Source organism: Glarea lozoyensis, assembly GCF_000409485.1.
Source record: "Glarea lozoyensis ATCC 20868 chromosome Unknown GLAREA10, whole genome shotgun sequence".
Lineage (NCBI taxonomy): Eukaryota > Fungi > Ascomycota > Leotiomycetes > Helotiales > Helotiaceae > Glarea > Glarea lozoyensis.
The window spans coordinates 172,354-190,043 of NW_007360984.1; the positions used below are offsets into that span (position 1 = coordinate 172,354).

The 17,690-nt window shown below is 45.9% G+C and overlaps 5 protein-coding genes across 5 annotated transcripts; 1 reads left to right on the forward strand and 4 right to left on the reverse strand.

Annotated features, from left to right (window-relative positions):
- Positions 1–1,427: 1,427 nt before the first annotated feature.
- Positions 1,428–2,709, reverse strand: GLAREA_05056 (uncharacterized protein; the record flags this gene model as incomplete). The annotated part of the gene is made up of 2 exons (XM_008078346.1): positions 1,428–1,944; positions 1,997–2,709. 2 exons carry the CDS (start codon positions 2,707–2,709, stop codon positions 1,428–1,430), a joined length of 1,230 nt encoding a protein of 409 aa, XP_008076537.1.
- Positions 2,710–3,017: 308 nt separating this feature from the next.
- Positions 3,018–7,058, forward strand: GLAREA_05057 (WD40 repeat-like protein; the record flags this gene model as incomplete). The annotated part of the gene is made up of 5 exons (XM_008078347.1): positions 3,018–3,260; positions 3,308–3,334; positions 3,384–4,384; positions 4,432–6,172; positions 6,231–7,058. 5 exons carry the CDS (start codon positions 3,018–3,020, stop codon positions 7,056–7,058), a joined length of 3,840 nt encoding a protein of 1,279 aa, XP_008076538.1.
- A 445-nt stretch (positions 7,059–7,503) lies between these two features.
- GLAREA_05058 (uncharacterized protein) lies at positions 7,504–9,834 on the reverse strand (the record flags this gene model as incomplete). The annotated part of the gene is made up of 1 exon (XM_008078348.1): positions 7,504–9,834. One exon carries the CDS (start codon positions 9,832–9,834, stop codon positions 7,504–7,506), a length of 2,331 nt encoding a protein of 776 aa, XP_008076539.1.
- A 3,210-nt stretch (positions 9,835–13,044) lies between these two features.
- GLAREA_05059 (S-adenosyl-L-methionine-dependent methyltransferase) lies at positions 13,045–14,432 on the reverse strand (the record flags this gene model as incomplete). The annotated part of the gene is made up of 5 exons (XM_008078349.1): positions 13,045–13,358; positions 13,410–13,852; positions 13,910–14,033; positions 14,087–14,213; positions 14,271–14,432. The coding sequence occupies 5 exons, from the start codon at positions 14,430–14,432 to the stop codon at positions 13,045–13,047; spliced, it is 1,170 nt and encodes a 389-aa protein (XP_008076540.1).
- Positions 14,433–16,457: 2,025 nt separating this feature from the next.
- GLAREA_05060 (uncharacterized protein) lies at positions 16,458–17,174 on the reverse strand (the record flags this gene model as incomplete). The annotated part of the gene is made up of 1 exon (XM_008078350.1): positions 16,458–17,174. The coding sequence occupies one exon, from the start codon at positions 17,172–17,174 to the stop codon at positions 16,458–16,460; it is 717 nt and encodes a 238-aa protein (XP_008076541.1).
- Between the last annotated feature and the right edge of the window lie 516 nt (positions 17,175–17,690).

Consider the following 17,690-nt stretch of genomic DNA (forward strand, 5'->3'; position numbering starts at 1 on the left):
GAATGCGGGCCAGATGCGACTCCTGGTTGATTTTCGTGTCGCCAAGGGACGATGCACCACGAATGGGAGGCAATCATCACCTTGGCAGCAACTGAGGCCTCAAGTACCTCGTCGATCCACGAAGGAAACCTGGAGATGTGGTGGTCTCCCAAGACGACGGCTCGAACAAGTGACGATTTCAATAAATTTGGCTCGGTCAACAATCTGAATAGAGAATATGGCGTTGGAATACGAAGGACAATTGCCAATGGTTTCGTTGGGACATTTTGAGAAATGACTTACGATATGCTGGGTTCTGGAAGGGCCTTGGGACTTCGGCGGGCAATACAAAACAGGCCTAGTCAAGCGCGGAGTAGTTCAGAGTTGGTGGGCAACTTTTCCCTGGGATTGACCTCGTGGCAAAACAACAGAGATTCTACCGAGGTTGGCGTCAAACTGGTAGAATATTGAACTTCAATCGAACTCAAAACAAGCCAATTGATGTTTGCTCTCTCGAACCGCGGCAAAGACGTCAAAGAAATAGAGGAGAAGATGTGAATATTCTACTTGGAATTCCAGACGCAGTTCCAGAAAAATGACCCTTGCTTCCAGTGTCACGTCGGACTGAGCGAGATCTTGACGAGACGCTGGATGAACAATGAACATCCTCTGATACGCCTGTTCGGGCACAGTCAGGAAGTTTGATGTCGTACGCGGATGTCTACCGAGGTGACAGGCCAATGTGAGGGGAAGGAATTTGCGCTTCCAATCGCGATTGCGCATGAGCTTTGCGTCCGCAGGTTCCGTTGGAGAGGGGAGAGATATGTATCTTGGCAAGCAGGGCATCCTACCGCTTTAAGTGAAAAGAATAATAATGACTCGACTTCGCGCGTTGAAACAAGAAGAATACAAGACTCTAAAGATGGGATGGTCTAGAACTTCGTGAAGCTAAAATGCTAGTTTTGTGTCCGGTTTTGAGCTGGTGCCAGAAGAAACGTCTCGTATTCTTGTCAGCTAAAATCCATTTCCCCAGATTTCGGGGCGAAGTGGCGGATGGAGTTGGTGGGGAAAATCGCGGGGAAAACCCCGAGCCGCTCACTCAGCTTGCCTCCACAGCGGCAGGCCTGAGCGGCAATGTAGGAATAAGTGACGCCGTCCATTTTGGCGGGAATTTGACGGGTCGGTTTAAATCCATCTGAAATAGTATTTGAGCGCAATCATGCGTTGATATGTAGATGTTGGCGACAACATGGGCAGGCTTTGGTAGGCGTCCCAAGATTGGATTGTTCGTGTGATAAACGGCGCAGCCGGTGCTCGTTCAAGAAGGGGTGAGTGGAGCAGATGGCAGCATGATCCTGCCAGTTCACAGCAGCCAGAGTGGTGTTGGTTCATCGGCCGCAAGCAAGTCAGACGCACAGCAACCGTATATCTTACGAGTTGCATGTGCATCATGATGTTTGACTCTCCTTTGCTAAGCTTTCCTGGCTCTCTTTCCAGATGTGTCGAATGCCAAATGCCACCTCGACTGCAATCAAAATGATAATGATCCACTCCAGGTCGATACTGTGTTTTTCACTCAAGGTCTGTCGAAGAATACTCGCAATTTCCTGGGCGTAGTCCATCTTCTCGTTTAGCGTTTTGATACGCACTCCAACATCGAGAGCTTTGCCGACTTGGTCGTAGTAAGCCTCAAGACCTAGCTCGTGCCTACTATCCCAGAAGAGGTCTGGGAGAGAGTCGGTCAACTCAGAGTAGTGATTGAGTTGGGCGCGCAACTCTAATAATTCTCCAGTTTTCTGAAGCATGAACGAACGGTTAAAGGGCAGTTTTGACCCTTTTGACAACAATGTTGGGATTGATCTTGTCGATTCAAAGTACTTTTCAAGCATTGTCTCCAACACCGCAAGTTTAGTCGAGCGAGCTAGACCCGACGAGAAAGCAATCTTTGCAAAAGTTATATCAACTCTGCTGAAGATTAGTTTTCCATTGCTTAGGTCAATCACAGCATCCATCTTACCTTGATGTTTCTCCACTCTGCAAAACGGACTTTGTCCCAAGTGTAATGACATCTCCCTTTATGCTACTATGTTCTTTACTTAGATCTTCCGTGTATTCAAGGCTCTCAGTCTCAATCTGGTCCATATGTGTATTTTTCGCAGCGGGTAGTAATGTTTTGGTGGCCAAATCAGAAACGACGTCTTCCGGCAAACGCCATGCTACCAATGTGCCAGATGGAAACACGAATATGTCGCCATCATTCACTCCTCGTGTATGGATTACCTCTTCTGAATCGAAGCCGGTTCCGTCGGGATCGATAGGAAATCCATGGGACCGCAATATTCGAGCTACCTCGTCCATATCAAATTGATCCGACACTGACATAGCAGTCACACTATTGATTCCATCTGTACTCGCAGCCGACTCCTTCCTCTGCGAAGCTGTTTCTCTCGATCTTTGTGCCTCTGCAGCTACCCTTCTCAAAGATGTTTTACCAGCCGTTGACCGAATGGTCTTTTTCTTCTGTGGTGGCAGAGCATCCTTGATGGCTACACCTTTTCCAGTTGTGATTTCTTGTTGCAATGCAGCGTTTGACGAGAAGAAAGTTCGTTTTCGAGGTAACTGGTATGCGCTCGTAGCATGCAGATTTCGAAATGCTCTTGGTCTTGGGGTGTTTTCTATGAGGCTTCGACGGACACAGGGCGTGCAAACCTGACGAGCGAAACCGTGCATCTTGAGGTGAGAATCGGGCGATCGCACACCTATATATACTTCGAAATGGTTGGCGGAAGAGAAGTGAAAGCCTCCAAGGGGATAAGTAATCGTAGATACGGAAATGCAACGGAGTCGGATTCTATGTTAAATCCATGTGCCTCGGACCAATTGCTTGCATGCTGACGCGACTTTTCGCGGTCGCCAGAAATGACGGAGCTTGAAGCTTCCACCGGCGTCAAAGCTTCAAGCGGGAGTCGACGCTGTTGTACCAAGTGACTTACTAGCCAGCACCCACCACCAAATGTGATTGTCATAAATATGCCCTCATGGCACAACAATCTGCCGAACCAGGCGATCCAGATGTATCGAAAAACGAGGAGTCTAGTCCTGACGAGGAGGAAGCGGTAGAAGATGATGACGATGCCGAGACGGTCGAGGATGAAGACACGGAGGATGATGAAGAGGAGGAGGAGCCCAAGTTGAAATACGCTCGACTGACGAGTTATCTCGCACCGGTGTATCGCAATGGAGACGCTACCAGTATATTCTTGGTTGCAGGCGACAAGATGGTGGGTGTGGATGTGTATTTACATCAGACTTGGCTAATAGAATATAGTTCATTGGAACGCATAATGGCAATATCGTAAGAACTCCTACCTAAGAAATACAAACATATGCTGACTTTTGACAAGCACACTCTATCTTTACCCTCCTTTCGGTCTGTTGGAACCTACCATGCCCACTCCGCGTCCATCACAGGCATATCAATCTCGCCCTTCCCCCCTCCTCTCCCAGTCGCGGTCCCGGAAGGCGTCAGTCGGATTACTTCGAAAGCTCAAGGGCTGAACAGGACCCCATCTATTGCCTCTGAGACATCCAAGGCATCTACATACAGCCCTCGAGGCGCCCAACGAGCACAACCGGTACCCAACATACCTTCAAATGCTATCTACATTGCTACATCCTCAATTGACGGGAAAGTATGTGTTGCATCACTTGTAGATCCAAAAGATGTGCAGCTACGGGATTTCGCACGTCCAGTGCAAGCTGTGGCTCTTTCACCCGATTACAAGAATGATCGTTCGTACATATCTGGGGGAATGGCTGGTAATTTGGTGCTCACAACCGGTGGTCGAGCCGGTACAAGTACTATGTCCACAACCACAGGGACAGCATCAGCTGCTGCGTCTGGGTGGCTTGGCTCAATCGGACTGGGTGCTGGTGCTGGCAAAGACACTATCCTTCACTCAGGCGAGGGGACAATCAGCACCATCAAGTGGTCACTCACTGGGAAATACGTGGTGTGGGTCAACGAGCATGGTGTCAAAATAATGCGATCAAATCTTTACCTAGATAGTGCTGATGCCGAGTTTGCCTGGAAACGCATAGGTCACGTCGATCGACCACAGGACGCTGGATGGGACGAAATGGCCAGTGTGTGGAAAGGAAGGGTTGAGTGGATAGACGAGAAAAGCTTAGAAACAGACGAAGACGACAAAGCGCGTGAAGCTGCAACATCATCTCCTGCTACGGCAAAGTTAAAACAGCAGACTTCGAAGAGCAAAAACAAAATAGAGAAGCTACTCATTGGCTGGGGTGGTACTATTTGGATCATTAATGTTCATCCAGGTGGCCTCGGTATTGGCAAAAATGCTGGGGAACGAACTGTCGGGTACCCTGAAATTATTAAGATGTAAGTGCCTCTACAAATCTTATTTTACATGACTCTAATGGATGAAGTCTACGCATGGACTGCATTATTTCCGGTTTGTCTTTATATACCCCAACATTGCTACTTGTACTTGCATATATCACTCCAGAAGAGGATGACGAGGAGGAGGAAAAAACGACGCCAAAGAAAGGCCACAAGTCAAAAGTCTCAAACACTTCCACTGGGAGTGAACCGCGTGGCGGCATTCGGCATAGACAGAATGCGTTGCAACCAGAACTTCGATTAATCGATCTTGGATCATCACAGGAGGTGGATACAGATACACTTACCGTCAGTCGGTTCGAGAGACTTTCAGCAAGCGACTATCACCTTGGTTTGCTTCCAGCGCCTCGTATTCCAAAAGCAATTCAAACTTCTCGTGGTGCTCTCGAGACCCTAAGCGGCATGGGAAGCGGCATGTGGAATGCTACTGTTAATGCGACATCTCTGATAAGCTCGGCTGCTAGTGTTCGAAGCACTGGTAGTAGTAATTCCGACCTCAAGACATCGAGCATGGGAAGCACGTCTAAGAACAGAACTCCTAACCGAGCAAACATTTCCCATGAGCATATGGAATCACTGGGTATGAAAATTTTCATCCACAGTCCATACGATTGTATTCTAGCCACCAAAAGAAATATAAGTGATCATCTCACTTGGCTGTTAGAGCGAGAAAGAAATCAAGAAGCCTGGGAGCTGATCGATAAACACCCGGAAGCTGTCTCTTCTACTCCTAACAAAGTAGAAGAATCTAGTCCGGTGACTCCTGATCGGCATCAAAGCAGCCAGGACGACTTTTTCGATGATAGCGCGTCAACTGTTGGCTCGTCGAACAAGAATCTCAATTCTGCTGTAGAAAAAGAAAAACGCCGCATTGGTGAGTTATGGATACAGCAGCTTATCAAGGCGGACGACTGGGTAGCTGCTGGAAGAGTATGTGGTAAAGTTCTTGGTACCGCTCAACAGTGGGAAGAATGGGTATATACATTTGTTGGGGCCGACAAATTTGACGAAATCACAAGTTACATTCCGACAACCCAATTAAAACCACCACTTCCGTCTCAAATATACGAGGTTCTTCTCGGACATTATATTGGTTGCAATCGGCCGAAGGTTAAAGAGTTGCTCGAAATCTGGCCACCAGAGCTCTTCGACATTAGTAGCGTCATAACTGTTCTTGAGAATCAGCTCAAATATAGGGACGTTCGTGAAGATAGTGTCGAAGATGGACAAGTGGGAAGAGATTGGAGAATTGTTATGGAAAGTCTTGGCAGGCTTCAGATTGCCAATGGTCGACCACGAGAAGCTCTCAAGTGCTATATTCGTCTTCATGATGCAGACACTTCCATGGGTTTGATCAAGGATCATCATCTGGTAGATGCTGTCACAGATGATATCCCAGGACTGATCTTACTTCGTGTTTCAAAAGAGCAACAGCGGTCGGCACCGTTGTCAGAACTCCGAGATCTTACTGCAGAAGCCATTGACCTGCTCGTTAAAGAAGCTCGTCAAGGAATTGTCCGCCCTGATGTTGTTGTTGATCAACTGCAAGCGAAGAACAAGACTCTTTATATATTTTTCTACATCAGTGCTCTATGGACGGGAGCAGGTATCGAAGAAGAGCAAGGGGAAATTCGAGATAGACTTGTTGCTGACAGTAAAGCGCTTGTGAATGAAATGGCGGATCTTGCTGTTCATCTATTTGCACTTTACGACCGGACCCTTTTGATGGACTTTCTCAAATCTTCAACCCACTACACTTTTGAGAAGGTAACATCTATTCCTACTTGTATACGTTGTTGTCTCACTGTGCTAACTCATGATATAGGCAACTCACGAGTGCGAGGCTGTTGATTATATTCCTGAACTGGTCTACTTATACTCCAAGACCGGCGACGCAAAACGAGCGTTATATTTGATTATCGACCGTCTAAACGACGTCTCTCAAGCCATCTCCTTTGCCAAAGAACAAAACGACAGCGACCTCTGGGAAGACCTCCTAAAATACTCCATGGACAAACCTCAATTCATCCGTGGCCTCCTCGAAGAAGTCGGCACCTCCATCGACCCCGTCACCCTCGTCCGCCGCATCCCCGAAGGTCTCGAAATCGAAGGTCTCCGCGAAGGCCTCAGCCGCATGATCAAAGAACATGAAATCCAATACAGCATCAGTTCCGGCGTTGCTAAAGTTCTGCGTGGCGAGGTAGCCATGGCGCAAAATGCCCTCCGCTCTGGCCAGCGTAAAGGCGTCAAATTCGATGTCGTCCACAAGAAAAATGATCATCTCGACATCGAAACCTCAGACGCCCCACCCCTCCCTGAACCACTCGTCACAACCACAGAAATCTCCACGCCTCGCCATCGACCAAGTCCGCAACCAGGCCACTGCGTCGGCTGCGCCGAGTCCTTCTCCGATCACGAAGTCGAGACGCTGGTAGGCTTTGCGTGCGGCCATGTTTTCCATCTTAGTCACTTACTGAGCTATAATGATGGTGGGGAGGGGATGCGGCCGACGACGCCGCCGGATGTGGAGTTAGATGAGAATGGCGAGTGGGCGGCCATGCATAGTGTTGGGGCGAAGGTGACGCATGCGAGGCTTTTGAGGGATCGGATTAGAGATGGGTGTCCGGTTTGTGTTACTGTTGTTTGGGTGTGAGCGGAGAGGCGAACATGGTGGGGGAGGAAGGGAAGATGAAAATATATATTAGTCTTAGCAAATCAACACCCATATAACCCGTGTTACTACCTCTCCATCTTCCTCTTCTTAAATTCACACCCCTGAAAGCCCTTCAATAACCCAAACCACTTAAGACTCTCACTTGCTAATTCATGCCATATCCCATCTCTACATTCTCTTGTTGTAATCTATTCTTTGATCTCTGATTTCTGATGATCTTGATGACTGTTATTAGGAACAAAGATACGAAAACGTAGATATGATAACATAGTAGTATGACAAACTATACAACCCAACCTAACCCTGACACCGATTGCACAAATCCAACAACTAAAATAATCGCCTTGACTCCCACGAAATCCTAAACACATATTCAATACTCCTACCAATCAGTCCAACATAATCAACTTCCCAAGTACTCGACTTAGTAATCATCCACCATATCCCCCTCTTCATCCCCCTCATCCAAAAAGCCTAGTCCACTGTCATACCGTCTCCTCTTTTTCTTGCCTCCAACTACGCCAGCAGTCCCGGTATTGACCTCAAAATTTCCTTTGCGTACCACAGCTCCCTCCTTTATACCCGCATTTCCAGACACCTCGACATCGGTACCAACAGCAACCTCACCACCACCCAAGAACGCACTACTCATCTCCAAACTCCTGACAAGCTGCTCGTTCATCATCTTCGCAAAGCCCACACCTCGCGCTTTCTCTGCGTCGAGCTTGGAAGTTAATTGCTGGTTCTCGGTGGTGAGAGAGAGGATCGTTGCGTGTGCTGCTTGCAGCGAGTTGTTAATTGCCTCAACCTCCTGTTGAAGGTCAAGAATCCGCGCGTTTCTTGCCGCGACCTGCTTCTCACTCTCACGCGCTTCAGCTTGTGCTTCTTCGATACGCACATCTTTCTCCACATTCGCAGCCGTCATAGAAGCAAGCTGTTCCTGCACCTCCGCCGCCGCCTCCAGCGCAGCAGCAAGTCTCCTCTCCAGCTCCATGATAATCAAATCCTTCCCCTCGTCCATCGTGCGTGTACTATCATGCTTCAACATCTCATCCTGCAGCCGATCATTAACCTCATCAATCTCACTCTGCAGCCTTGAATTCTGGTCTTGGCCATCTCGCTCGACTTGTTCAATTAACTGTGTCAAGTCTGCGACTTCTTTACGGTAGCTTTCCAGCGCGGATTTGAGGCGCTGGTTGGTCGTTTCCTTGTCTTGCATTTCTTCTTGCAGCTCCGTGATAGCGTGATTTGAGTCTGAAAGTTTAGTGGTGAGGTCTTGGTTGATGCTCACGTGGGTGTTGATTTGTTGGCGGAGGAGTAACTCTTGATCGTGGTATTGATCGATACTTTCGTCGCTTCTCTTGACTTTTTCGAATAGCACTTTGATTCTTGAGACTAGCATTTCAAGAACTTTGTCATTTTCAAAGCCTTCGACGACTTCGCCGGGAGTTAGGTACTCGATTTCTAACCTGGCTTGGCGGAATTGCTGGGCGATTGTTTCGAGGACTTTGTCTGGTTCGGAGATGGGGAAGCCGAGATTTTTGATGTCTCCTGTGAGAGCTGTAAATGCATTCTGATGATCGCGAGCTTCTGACTGAGCGAGAGCCAGCCGAGTGAGAACCGTGTCAAGTGCAGCATCAAGCGAGTTCTGATCGTGAGATTCGTCAAGGGGAACGAAACCCTGAAGTTTCTCCTCGAGGCGTGCATGATTGTCTTCCTTAAATGCAATCGTGGAAGTAAGTGTAGCCACATGTGACTGCAAGGATTCTAGTCGTTGTTTGAGTGCAGCTTTTTCAGTGTCGACCGGCGAAGAGGTCTGATCTCGCGCAATTGCGAAGGCAGTTGGGGTATTAGGCAGAGTAGAAGGCGGCGATGGAAAAGATGTATTCAGTCGTGTTGGGGTCGTGTCCATTTCGGTATCGTGAGCAAACTCCATATCGTAATTCGTAATCATGTTGTCATCATCGTCGTTGAAATCATCAAAGGGGTCATGGGCTGCCATGGTCCAATTAGGATCGGTTATCGTAGCATCATCTTCCTTCTGCTCCAGCTCTGCTTTGAGTCTCTGGACCTCTTGCTCAAGCTCATATATCTTTGAGTTGGATGTTGATGTCGCACCCAGTGACATGCCTGACTCCCCTTCTAGCTGACTGGTAATGTCCAACTCGTCTTGCATGCTCATAACTTGAGACCGATGCACTTCCAGTTCTTCTCGCAGTCTTTGAATTTCCAATTTCTGTCGACGGGCCTTATGCTTCTTTTCCCACTCAATCACATTTATCTCCTCACTCAGTCCGTTTCTTTTTAGTCGTCGCTTGACTCGGCCATCCAGAACTTGCCTAAGCGGGGCAAACTGAATCTCCCCAGATATGGGTTCCGCATACTGAGAGCGATTTGATAGTTTGGAAGGTGTCCCAAGTCTGGCAGGCGTAGAATGTCTTCTTCTCTCGCGTGGAATGATAATCGAAAGTCCAGTCTTTCGCATAAAAGGTGTAAGACCAGAAGAATTGGAGTCGGTCGGAGATGGTAATGCTGGTCCTGGGTCGGAAAACCGCACGCGTTTCTTCGCCCTCCTAGGTGTAGTTGGCGGGGTTGATATGCCATGATTGAATTGGGAATCTCTTTTGGAGAAATTGGCTTTTACCGGAGAACTGTAATTCGAAGATGCCGCAACACTGCTACGTCTCTTTCTGCGAAGTGCAATAGGTTGGTCGTCTTCCACCGTGAGATGAGGAAGATGGTCGAGGTCTGCCATTCTGGTTGCTGCTTGTCACTGTGACAGGGGTGGAGGGGTCGAAGTAAACAAAGCCGGTAAATACTACAACTTTGTAGTCGAGGCCGTCCAAAATCGATATTCAGAATGTCAAAAAATCTGAATTAGCAAGTAAACAATTCATGAAAAAGGGGAATGAAAAAGGAAAACGCGACGTCAGTAGAAGTCAAATGTCAAGTCACCAAGGGGTGCAAACAGACTTGGTTTGTTTACATTGCTACGGCGGCCGGGATGGCCGCAGGTTGACCACAGCGCGAAAATTGGTTGGCTCTCGAGACAACAACACCAAAGGATAGACGCGTTGAGTCACGATTGTGGGGATGTCAATTCGCTATGCTGGGTCTGGATGGTCTTTATTTCAGTGAAGTTATACCCAATGCTCCACATTCATGGGGTGAATATTTATGCTTTGTGCTCAATTATGACGTCCGAGACCTCGACTGCAATTGCCCTCGTCGAAGGTCCCTGGTATGCCGGCTTTGGGCTGTTATTTTACTTGTCTTATCTCGGACTGATCTTTGTCTTGTTTATTAGGCTTGTCAGTCAAGCTTTATGCTTGACATAGATTCGTTTGTAGCAATGTTGCATTTCTATATTCTCAACTCCTCGGTGGAAGCTTACACGGCAGTTAGACTTGTCAGGAGTGAAGGGATACATAATTTATAAATGATAAGATGTATAGTAGACTTGACTTACTTGAAGACCTTCGTGCACCAAGCAGTTGGAGCGGAGAAGCAGAGGATGGTGTAGACGTGGCAGTTCTGGCGAGAGTTTAGAACTGCCGCTATTCCTGGCATCGTCATCTTTTATCTATATCAAACTTGAACATAAGCAATGAAACGTGCTGCTTTTCATCAAAATAACCAAACCTTTCTTAACTCCGATGATCAGAATATGGAACGCGAAACGGACACCCAAAACTTTTCGATGTTATCGAAACATTCAACTGAATCCCTCTCGGAACAGATCAGTCTCGAGGACCCAGACAGTCTTGAACGCAACGGATTAGAGTTTCTGCTCTATCACATGGCCGAAGAATCCAACTCTATACGCCAGGGAAGATCAATTTCTTACAAAATCTCCGTCACAACATAGCAGTGTTCCGAATTTGGTAAGGTATACCAAGGTACCTACCTTTTCTTTTGGGTACCTACCTAGGACTAATTTTTTAGGTACAACGTGACTCCAAAAGGTACCTAGAACTCCTCGGCCCGTACTTTTATATGCGGGTAACCTTGGTACCTACCCCAAAAAAAATTGGGTACCTTACCGGAGTAGATCATAAAAGGTAAGGTATCTACCTAGTATAGCTCTAAGTATATACCTTGGTTACCAAATTCGGAGCACTACAACATAGTTTTGGAGACATTATGCGACAATTTTTCTCGATAATTTCTATGTGACGACCATTTCTGAAATATTTCCAGCTGAGCATTACATCGGAACGGTTGCTCAGGGAGTTTCCATATACCTCGCACTTTTTGGGAGTAGTGTAGTCATAGAGCTTGTTGTCTATGAGCTTATGTTTTATTGACGAGAAAGGCCGAAGTTGAAACATATTTGGAGTCAAGCTAAATCACTCCGAACAATCAATACGAACACAGGGAAGATATGGGCAGCTAAATTATCGAGCCGGGAAGAGCTGGCACTTTGGTTTTTGAAGAGGAGGTTCAAGGTTATGGAGGAGACTGGGAAGCAGCAAAAAGTGGAATTTCACATTTGGCTTAAAAAAATTACAAGTGCTTGAGCTGGCAGTAACGGTTGAAGTTTTGAAGGAGAAAAAGAGGAAGAAAGTAAAATTCGCGAGCAGGAAAAAAGAAAAGACACGAGCCGAACTGCGGTTGAGAAACTGAAGGATAGATGATCAATAGCCGTGAGGCTAGAGATGGCCGAATCTAAAGCGGGGATAGAGCGTGTATAGAGGATATAGAGTGCCAGAAAAGCCAAGAATATCGAATCCTACGCGCAGCGGATTTCATGTGATACTAAGAGGAGATAGATGAAGACACTACCCCCACGGGACAAACCTCGGGAAGATACATCCACTGACATTCAGCTTGGAACTGACATCCGGATTGAGAAAACTCTTGGAGGTGCACATATGCAATTGAAGACACACAAGATGTTCGAAAGCCAATTCCACGTCCTCCTCGACCAAGCTTTTACACATCTTCCTCCGAATTACTTCGAACGGTTGGAGCACGAAGATGGTCAAAACATTTAATCATCGAATAAGATGGGCCGAAGTTGAGCTGGGTAGGCATTGCCACAACTGCGAAAATATTCTACACTGAGATTTCAATGTCCATCTCGTATGTTCGAGACGTGCGGTGAATTTCAAGCTGCTCTGCGATCACATGCTTGAGGAAATTCTCTTGATCGGCGAAAACGTCGTCCAGGACGTTTCAGATCTGGATCAGGCTCTTGCTCCAGCTCGCCGTCATCTTCCTACTATTAAGTATGGGTACCGCGGAGTAGATCAATGCATTCTCTCTTTTAAGGTTCAAATTATGCTTACTTATTTCGAACTATAAGCTCTTACGATTCTATGCGATATTGGTATCTGACGAGTTGAAAGTGCCAGAGTTGTCTTTAAACCTCCATACATCTTTTAAATCACGAAGTTCTGTTCCAGTCGATCAACGCCGGAGCAATTTGAGGTACATCAGAGTATATTTTATATTATCCGATATTGTTCCCATCAATCGGCTCGTTTGATTACCTGCTAGCTTTGTTTTCAGTGAGCAAGAAATGAATCTAGGCAAGTTCCGGAGAAAATTCGTGGCTGGAAGGGGTATAGAAAACCCTGTAACTTACACTTGAGAGTGCTCTAGGGGCTACTTCTACGGATTTTGAGTTGCAAGGGATATGTAGTCTAGATAAATTATTCATGTCTTGTCAATGATGGTAGTAGAAGATCGGCCGTGAATTGAAAATAGATATTGAAATTGCAGACATTGTAACTTGATATGTCCAAAAGACTTTGAGAGTAGCGCTATTTGAATAAGCTTCACTCGGCACATCGAAGATGTGGCAGATGATGGATTTTACCTTGAGGTGTTAAAGTGTTCAGTCGGAGACACAAGCGTTCTGGCGATGCAGCGGCGATGTATTGATGTATAAACTAGTGTTTAAGAGATTTGAATCTTGAGCGAATGAGACAATTAAAGATACTAAGTTTCCTTTCAAGATCTAAGCCTTTGGCACGACAACCATAACACTTTCACCAGTCGGAGCGTACGGCTTCTTCTCCAGAATCTTAAAACCCGCAGAATCCAGCAGGGTATCCCATTGCTTATCAGTCCTTTCAATCGACGACAAACTCGACAACATGGTCAAATCGAATTGGGTTGCATGGCCATGAGCTCCCTTATTGGGGATCACCAATTCATCAATAACAAGCACGGAATCTACTGTCATCGCTTCGGCTGTCAATTTTAAGAGCGCAGTGGCCTTGTCATCTGGATAGTCGTGGAGAATCATGCGCATGTAATATGTCTTTGCTCCTGTTTTCCAATTAGCAAGAAGAATATCCCTGGAAGTGGAATTTAACTGACCTTTAATAGGCTGCCCCTGCCACATGTCAATCCCCATATTCTCAACCCCAGCAGTTGGAATCGCCTGAGGAGTCACCATCGGCAAATCCTCAAGAATCACCCTTCCTTTCAACTCCGGCAGCTTCGCTTTAAGCAAAGCGCACTGATGACCAATCCCACCCGCAACATCAACGAAAATCACATCCTCGTCAGTAGATCCCTCACAGTGTTTTGCGAGGTCATATGCATCTAACCAGGTGGTTGGTCGATCTCCATATACCGCAGCCATCCACAAATGAAAGTCTTCCATCATTTTGGGTTGGGAAAGTGCCCAAATGAAGGCTGGGAGGTCGGTTTGGTGACCCAGTTGAAAGGCGCTGTGCATGACGTCTGAGGGGTTGGTGTATTTGGTGTCGGCCAGGAATTGAGGGACTTTGACGAGACATGGGAGGATACTCTCAAAGCTATTTGAGATGAAGAGATGAGTTGGTTAATTCCGGAGATATTTTGGAAGCACTTACTTGTGTCTCATTCCTGCGGCGAATCCTGGTTTACTCAGAGCCTGAGTGACATTGTTTGCTGTGAAAGTATCCTCATCGACTTCTGTGACAAATCTCTGGGATGCGAGAAATCGCAATATTCTTCCTGTATTTTGACTCAGCAGCTTCTTCGTACAGACGCTTGATTCAATCACTTACCCATAAGTACAGGATCGCATTTCTGCGAATCTGCAAGACCAGTGACCGTTAATGGTTTTTCACTTTTTGCGAGAAGCTCAAAGATGTTGAGATTGCTCGCAACAACGCCAAAAGTCAAATTCAACGGCTGAATTCATTTATTAGCGTGTGATATGCTTGCAAACTCACTTTGAGGTGAACTCACAGCATAAGCGACTCGATAAATGGTATCATGAGGATCTTCAATTACGGTTGACAGGTCTTTAATAGCTTCGTATAGCTCCAGACGGGTGGATTTATCTTGGGGTGGGTTGGCAATGAGGCTTTTGATTCCGGCTAGAATCTGCGAGGCGTCTGAAGACGCCATTCTTTTCTTTTCGGTGCTGTTTTGGTACGGATCTATAGGAGAGGAGATCTTTGAGTGTTTAGCTCTGTGTCTTTTAGCAATGATCTACTTATGCTTGAGGTTTCTGACACCACTTGTGTCAGTTGGTTGTTGGTAGGGTTACTTTAGGTATGCTGATCAATTAGATCCTCTTTAGGAAGAATATTCCTATTCGTTGAAGTAAATGCTAGAACAGGGTTGGTGTCTTCTCCCATATCAGATAAGTACCAGATTTTAGGTTACCTTAATAGTTTGCTGCAGAAGATTGTTCAGTACACAAAGTCTAGTTAAGTCTTCAAATTCTGAACCTTTTCACAAACTCTCAATGTACACAGATTCGGCGGCGCTTTCGGGGCTATTCGGTTGGCTTTGCGGCACTGTAATTGAGATATGACAAATTCCGACCTTTCTATGTCACGACTGTCATTTATTGTTCCGTCTGTCTTCAAGGGCTCGGCGACTGGTCTAGGAAGGTCACCAACATTCTCTGCCCCTCTTCCTCAGCGGTTATCCGGCATAATTTATTTTCCTTATCTCCTCCAGTAGGTCTTGTTCTCGCACAGCAAACCAACAAGTCCTGCATTATACCAGCACATCGACACCGAACACCGCTCACAATGTTGCCAATCTCTTTGTTGGTTGCTCTTCTGGAGATTGCGATAGGGCCGCCTCGCTTAGAAAGTGGGACCGCTCCGGCCAGCCCCTTGTATAGACGGCTGTGATATGCAAGTAACATGTTTTAAGATAGACGGTCCTAAAATGATTCGAGAGCGCAAGTCGAGACGGATGGCTGGATGGAAAATGTTGGATATGTTGCATTAGTGCACCACAGACGAGCATATTCCCAATATTATAGCGCACGTATGTGCGTTTGTTCGTCTCAAAACTGATGAAGAAAGATCCACTAGTACCACCACTGCACGCCGAGTAAGCAAATACGGAGTACACCTCAGATGATTCATAAGTTATTGTTGGTGACCAACAGAAGAAATGGACCTTAGTCTAACGCGGGGTGATCAAGAACTCCTCTTACCTCCTTAGGAAATAATCATTCTGGACTTGATACTTTGGGGATCGAAGATCATGATAGTCATTCATACCAACCATGACTGACCAACCGGACACATGTTGAACTCCTGGAAATTCTCAAAACTTCACACCGGTTCGCTTAGATACAACACAATACCATGGCAGCGTTGTTGGACCATGATTCTCAGGGTGTTGATGGCGTTTTCCACTTAGTGAGAATCTAGTATATCAGCCACATCTATGTCGTTGAAAGATAGATGCTCAATCTCAAAACGTCGAAACATCTTGAACACCCACTACAGAATCCTTCATTCTCACCGACAACAATGTCCACTTTTGCTGCGTACTTGGAGTTGATGCGCTTTGGCAATCCAGTCGGCCACCATGATGGTTTATTTCCCATATCTTTATGGGTCTCTACTTGCACTTTCAGCCACCAAGGTAGCCAGTGCGAGCAAATGCCAGGCGGTTTTGAGTACCAACATCATTTTGTTCCCAGCCGCTATCATGTTACACTCGGCTGCTTGTTCCTGGAATGATATCGTCGATTCAGAAATCGACGACAAAGTTGCTAGAACACGAAAACGACCCATCTCACGCGAGGCCATATCGCTACGCAATGCATACATCTTTACATTTGCGGAGACTGACACTTCATTGGCTTATCTCCAGACGGCTTCCCCTCAAACACTTATCTGGTCCCTGCCTCTAATTCCAAAGACCATCATCTACCCCCACTCGAAACGTTTTACACACTTCACCACCGCTTTCCTCTCGCTACGTCTTTGTTTTTCTAAATTCCATTCAAAAATTCTCACATCATCCGGCATCTCAATATTATTTGTAGGAAATTAATAGTTCATTAACTGGTTTGCAATTTATAACTGTTTCAGCACGATATCCATGTTCGTTCAGAAACTAATGGCAGAGTTGAAGACAAGCAGTGCAACGAGCATGCTCGTAGTTTTCTTGACCAAATCATCCAATGATTACTTGCAAAAGCTGAAACATCTCTTTAGCAAGCTCTTGGTTATGTGTCCCACTCTGAAAGCGATCCGGATGCCACCGCAATCTTTCTCGAAGAAGATCTTGTCCCTTGAAAAGCCGCTGGATATCATGATGACAAACATTCAAGTCATTTCCGCGAACACAACCTTTCCTAGGACAAGACATGCCCGTTCGAGGCGGTATTGGAAAATCTTCCTTTTTGGTGTTATCAAAAAACTTTTTGCAGGAAAGATGAAAATTCTCATCAGCTTTAGCCAGTTCCTTGGCTTTTGCTTCCGATTTCTCCTTTTCTCTGGCTCGCACTTGAGCGTTATGTTGTGCCTCGGCTTCTTCTTTTTTTCTCTCTTCCTCTATCTTTTGGGCATCTTCATCAACTCCATTCTTGGCTCTTTCCCTCGCTATTTCCTCCGCTTCGATTTGAGCGTCAGCCATAGCATCAAGTTCGGCTGCCATTGCAGCTCTAACTCTGAACATGAATCTGACTTTAGCATCTCGTCCATTGGCATAAGCCGTAGCTTCATGAGCTGCTGATATAAATTCTTCTTCGTATTCAAATCTTTGGTTTTCTCCGACATCTATACGAAATTGCATAAAATCATCTGAGTAAACCAAATTTTGTGATCCGGTCGTCATGGTGTAGTCGATAGGAAAATTTCCGCTATTTGGGTTATTTTGATGTTCCGCCATACTGCTAAATATTTCTGTAATTTTGCTGACCCAGGAGCCGTGTGAGTTGGATAGGATATTAATACTTCTAGATTGGGCTGTTCATAAAATCAATCCTGTTCCTCTGCTACAATCGAGGCAACAATTCCCTTTGTTGTTATGCTAGGATAACGCAACAAAAAGACAAAGAAAACATGAAAGAGTTATCTGCACGTCAGTACTATCACACAGAAGTTTAGCACCAAACCCTTTACGAGCCTATGTCTTGTGTGTTGGTAGACCATTTAATAAAGAACAGATAAAGAATAGAGTCTGTGAAATTTTTTATTCACTCGACTACCCTAACTTTTGCATCTACCTGGTTCTTTATACAGCACAAAAGCTATGCATCTATCTTAATAAGAAATAAAAGCTAAACCTCTCAAACTATAAATAAAATATCAATCCCTGTCTAGTGCAACAGCTGCTGGGGGGAGTCTCTCAGGAAGACAACATAGTTGTATGTCTATTTGCGCAATTATTCATATTTAATTTAAG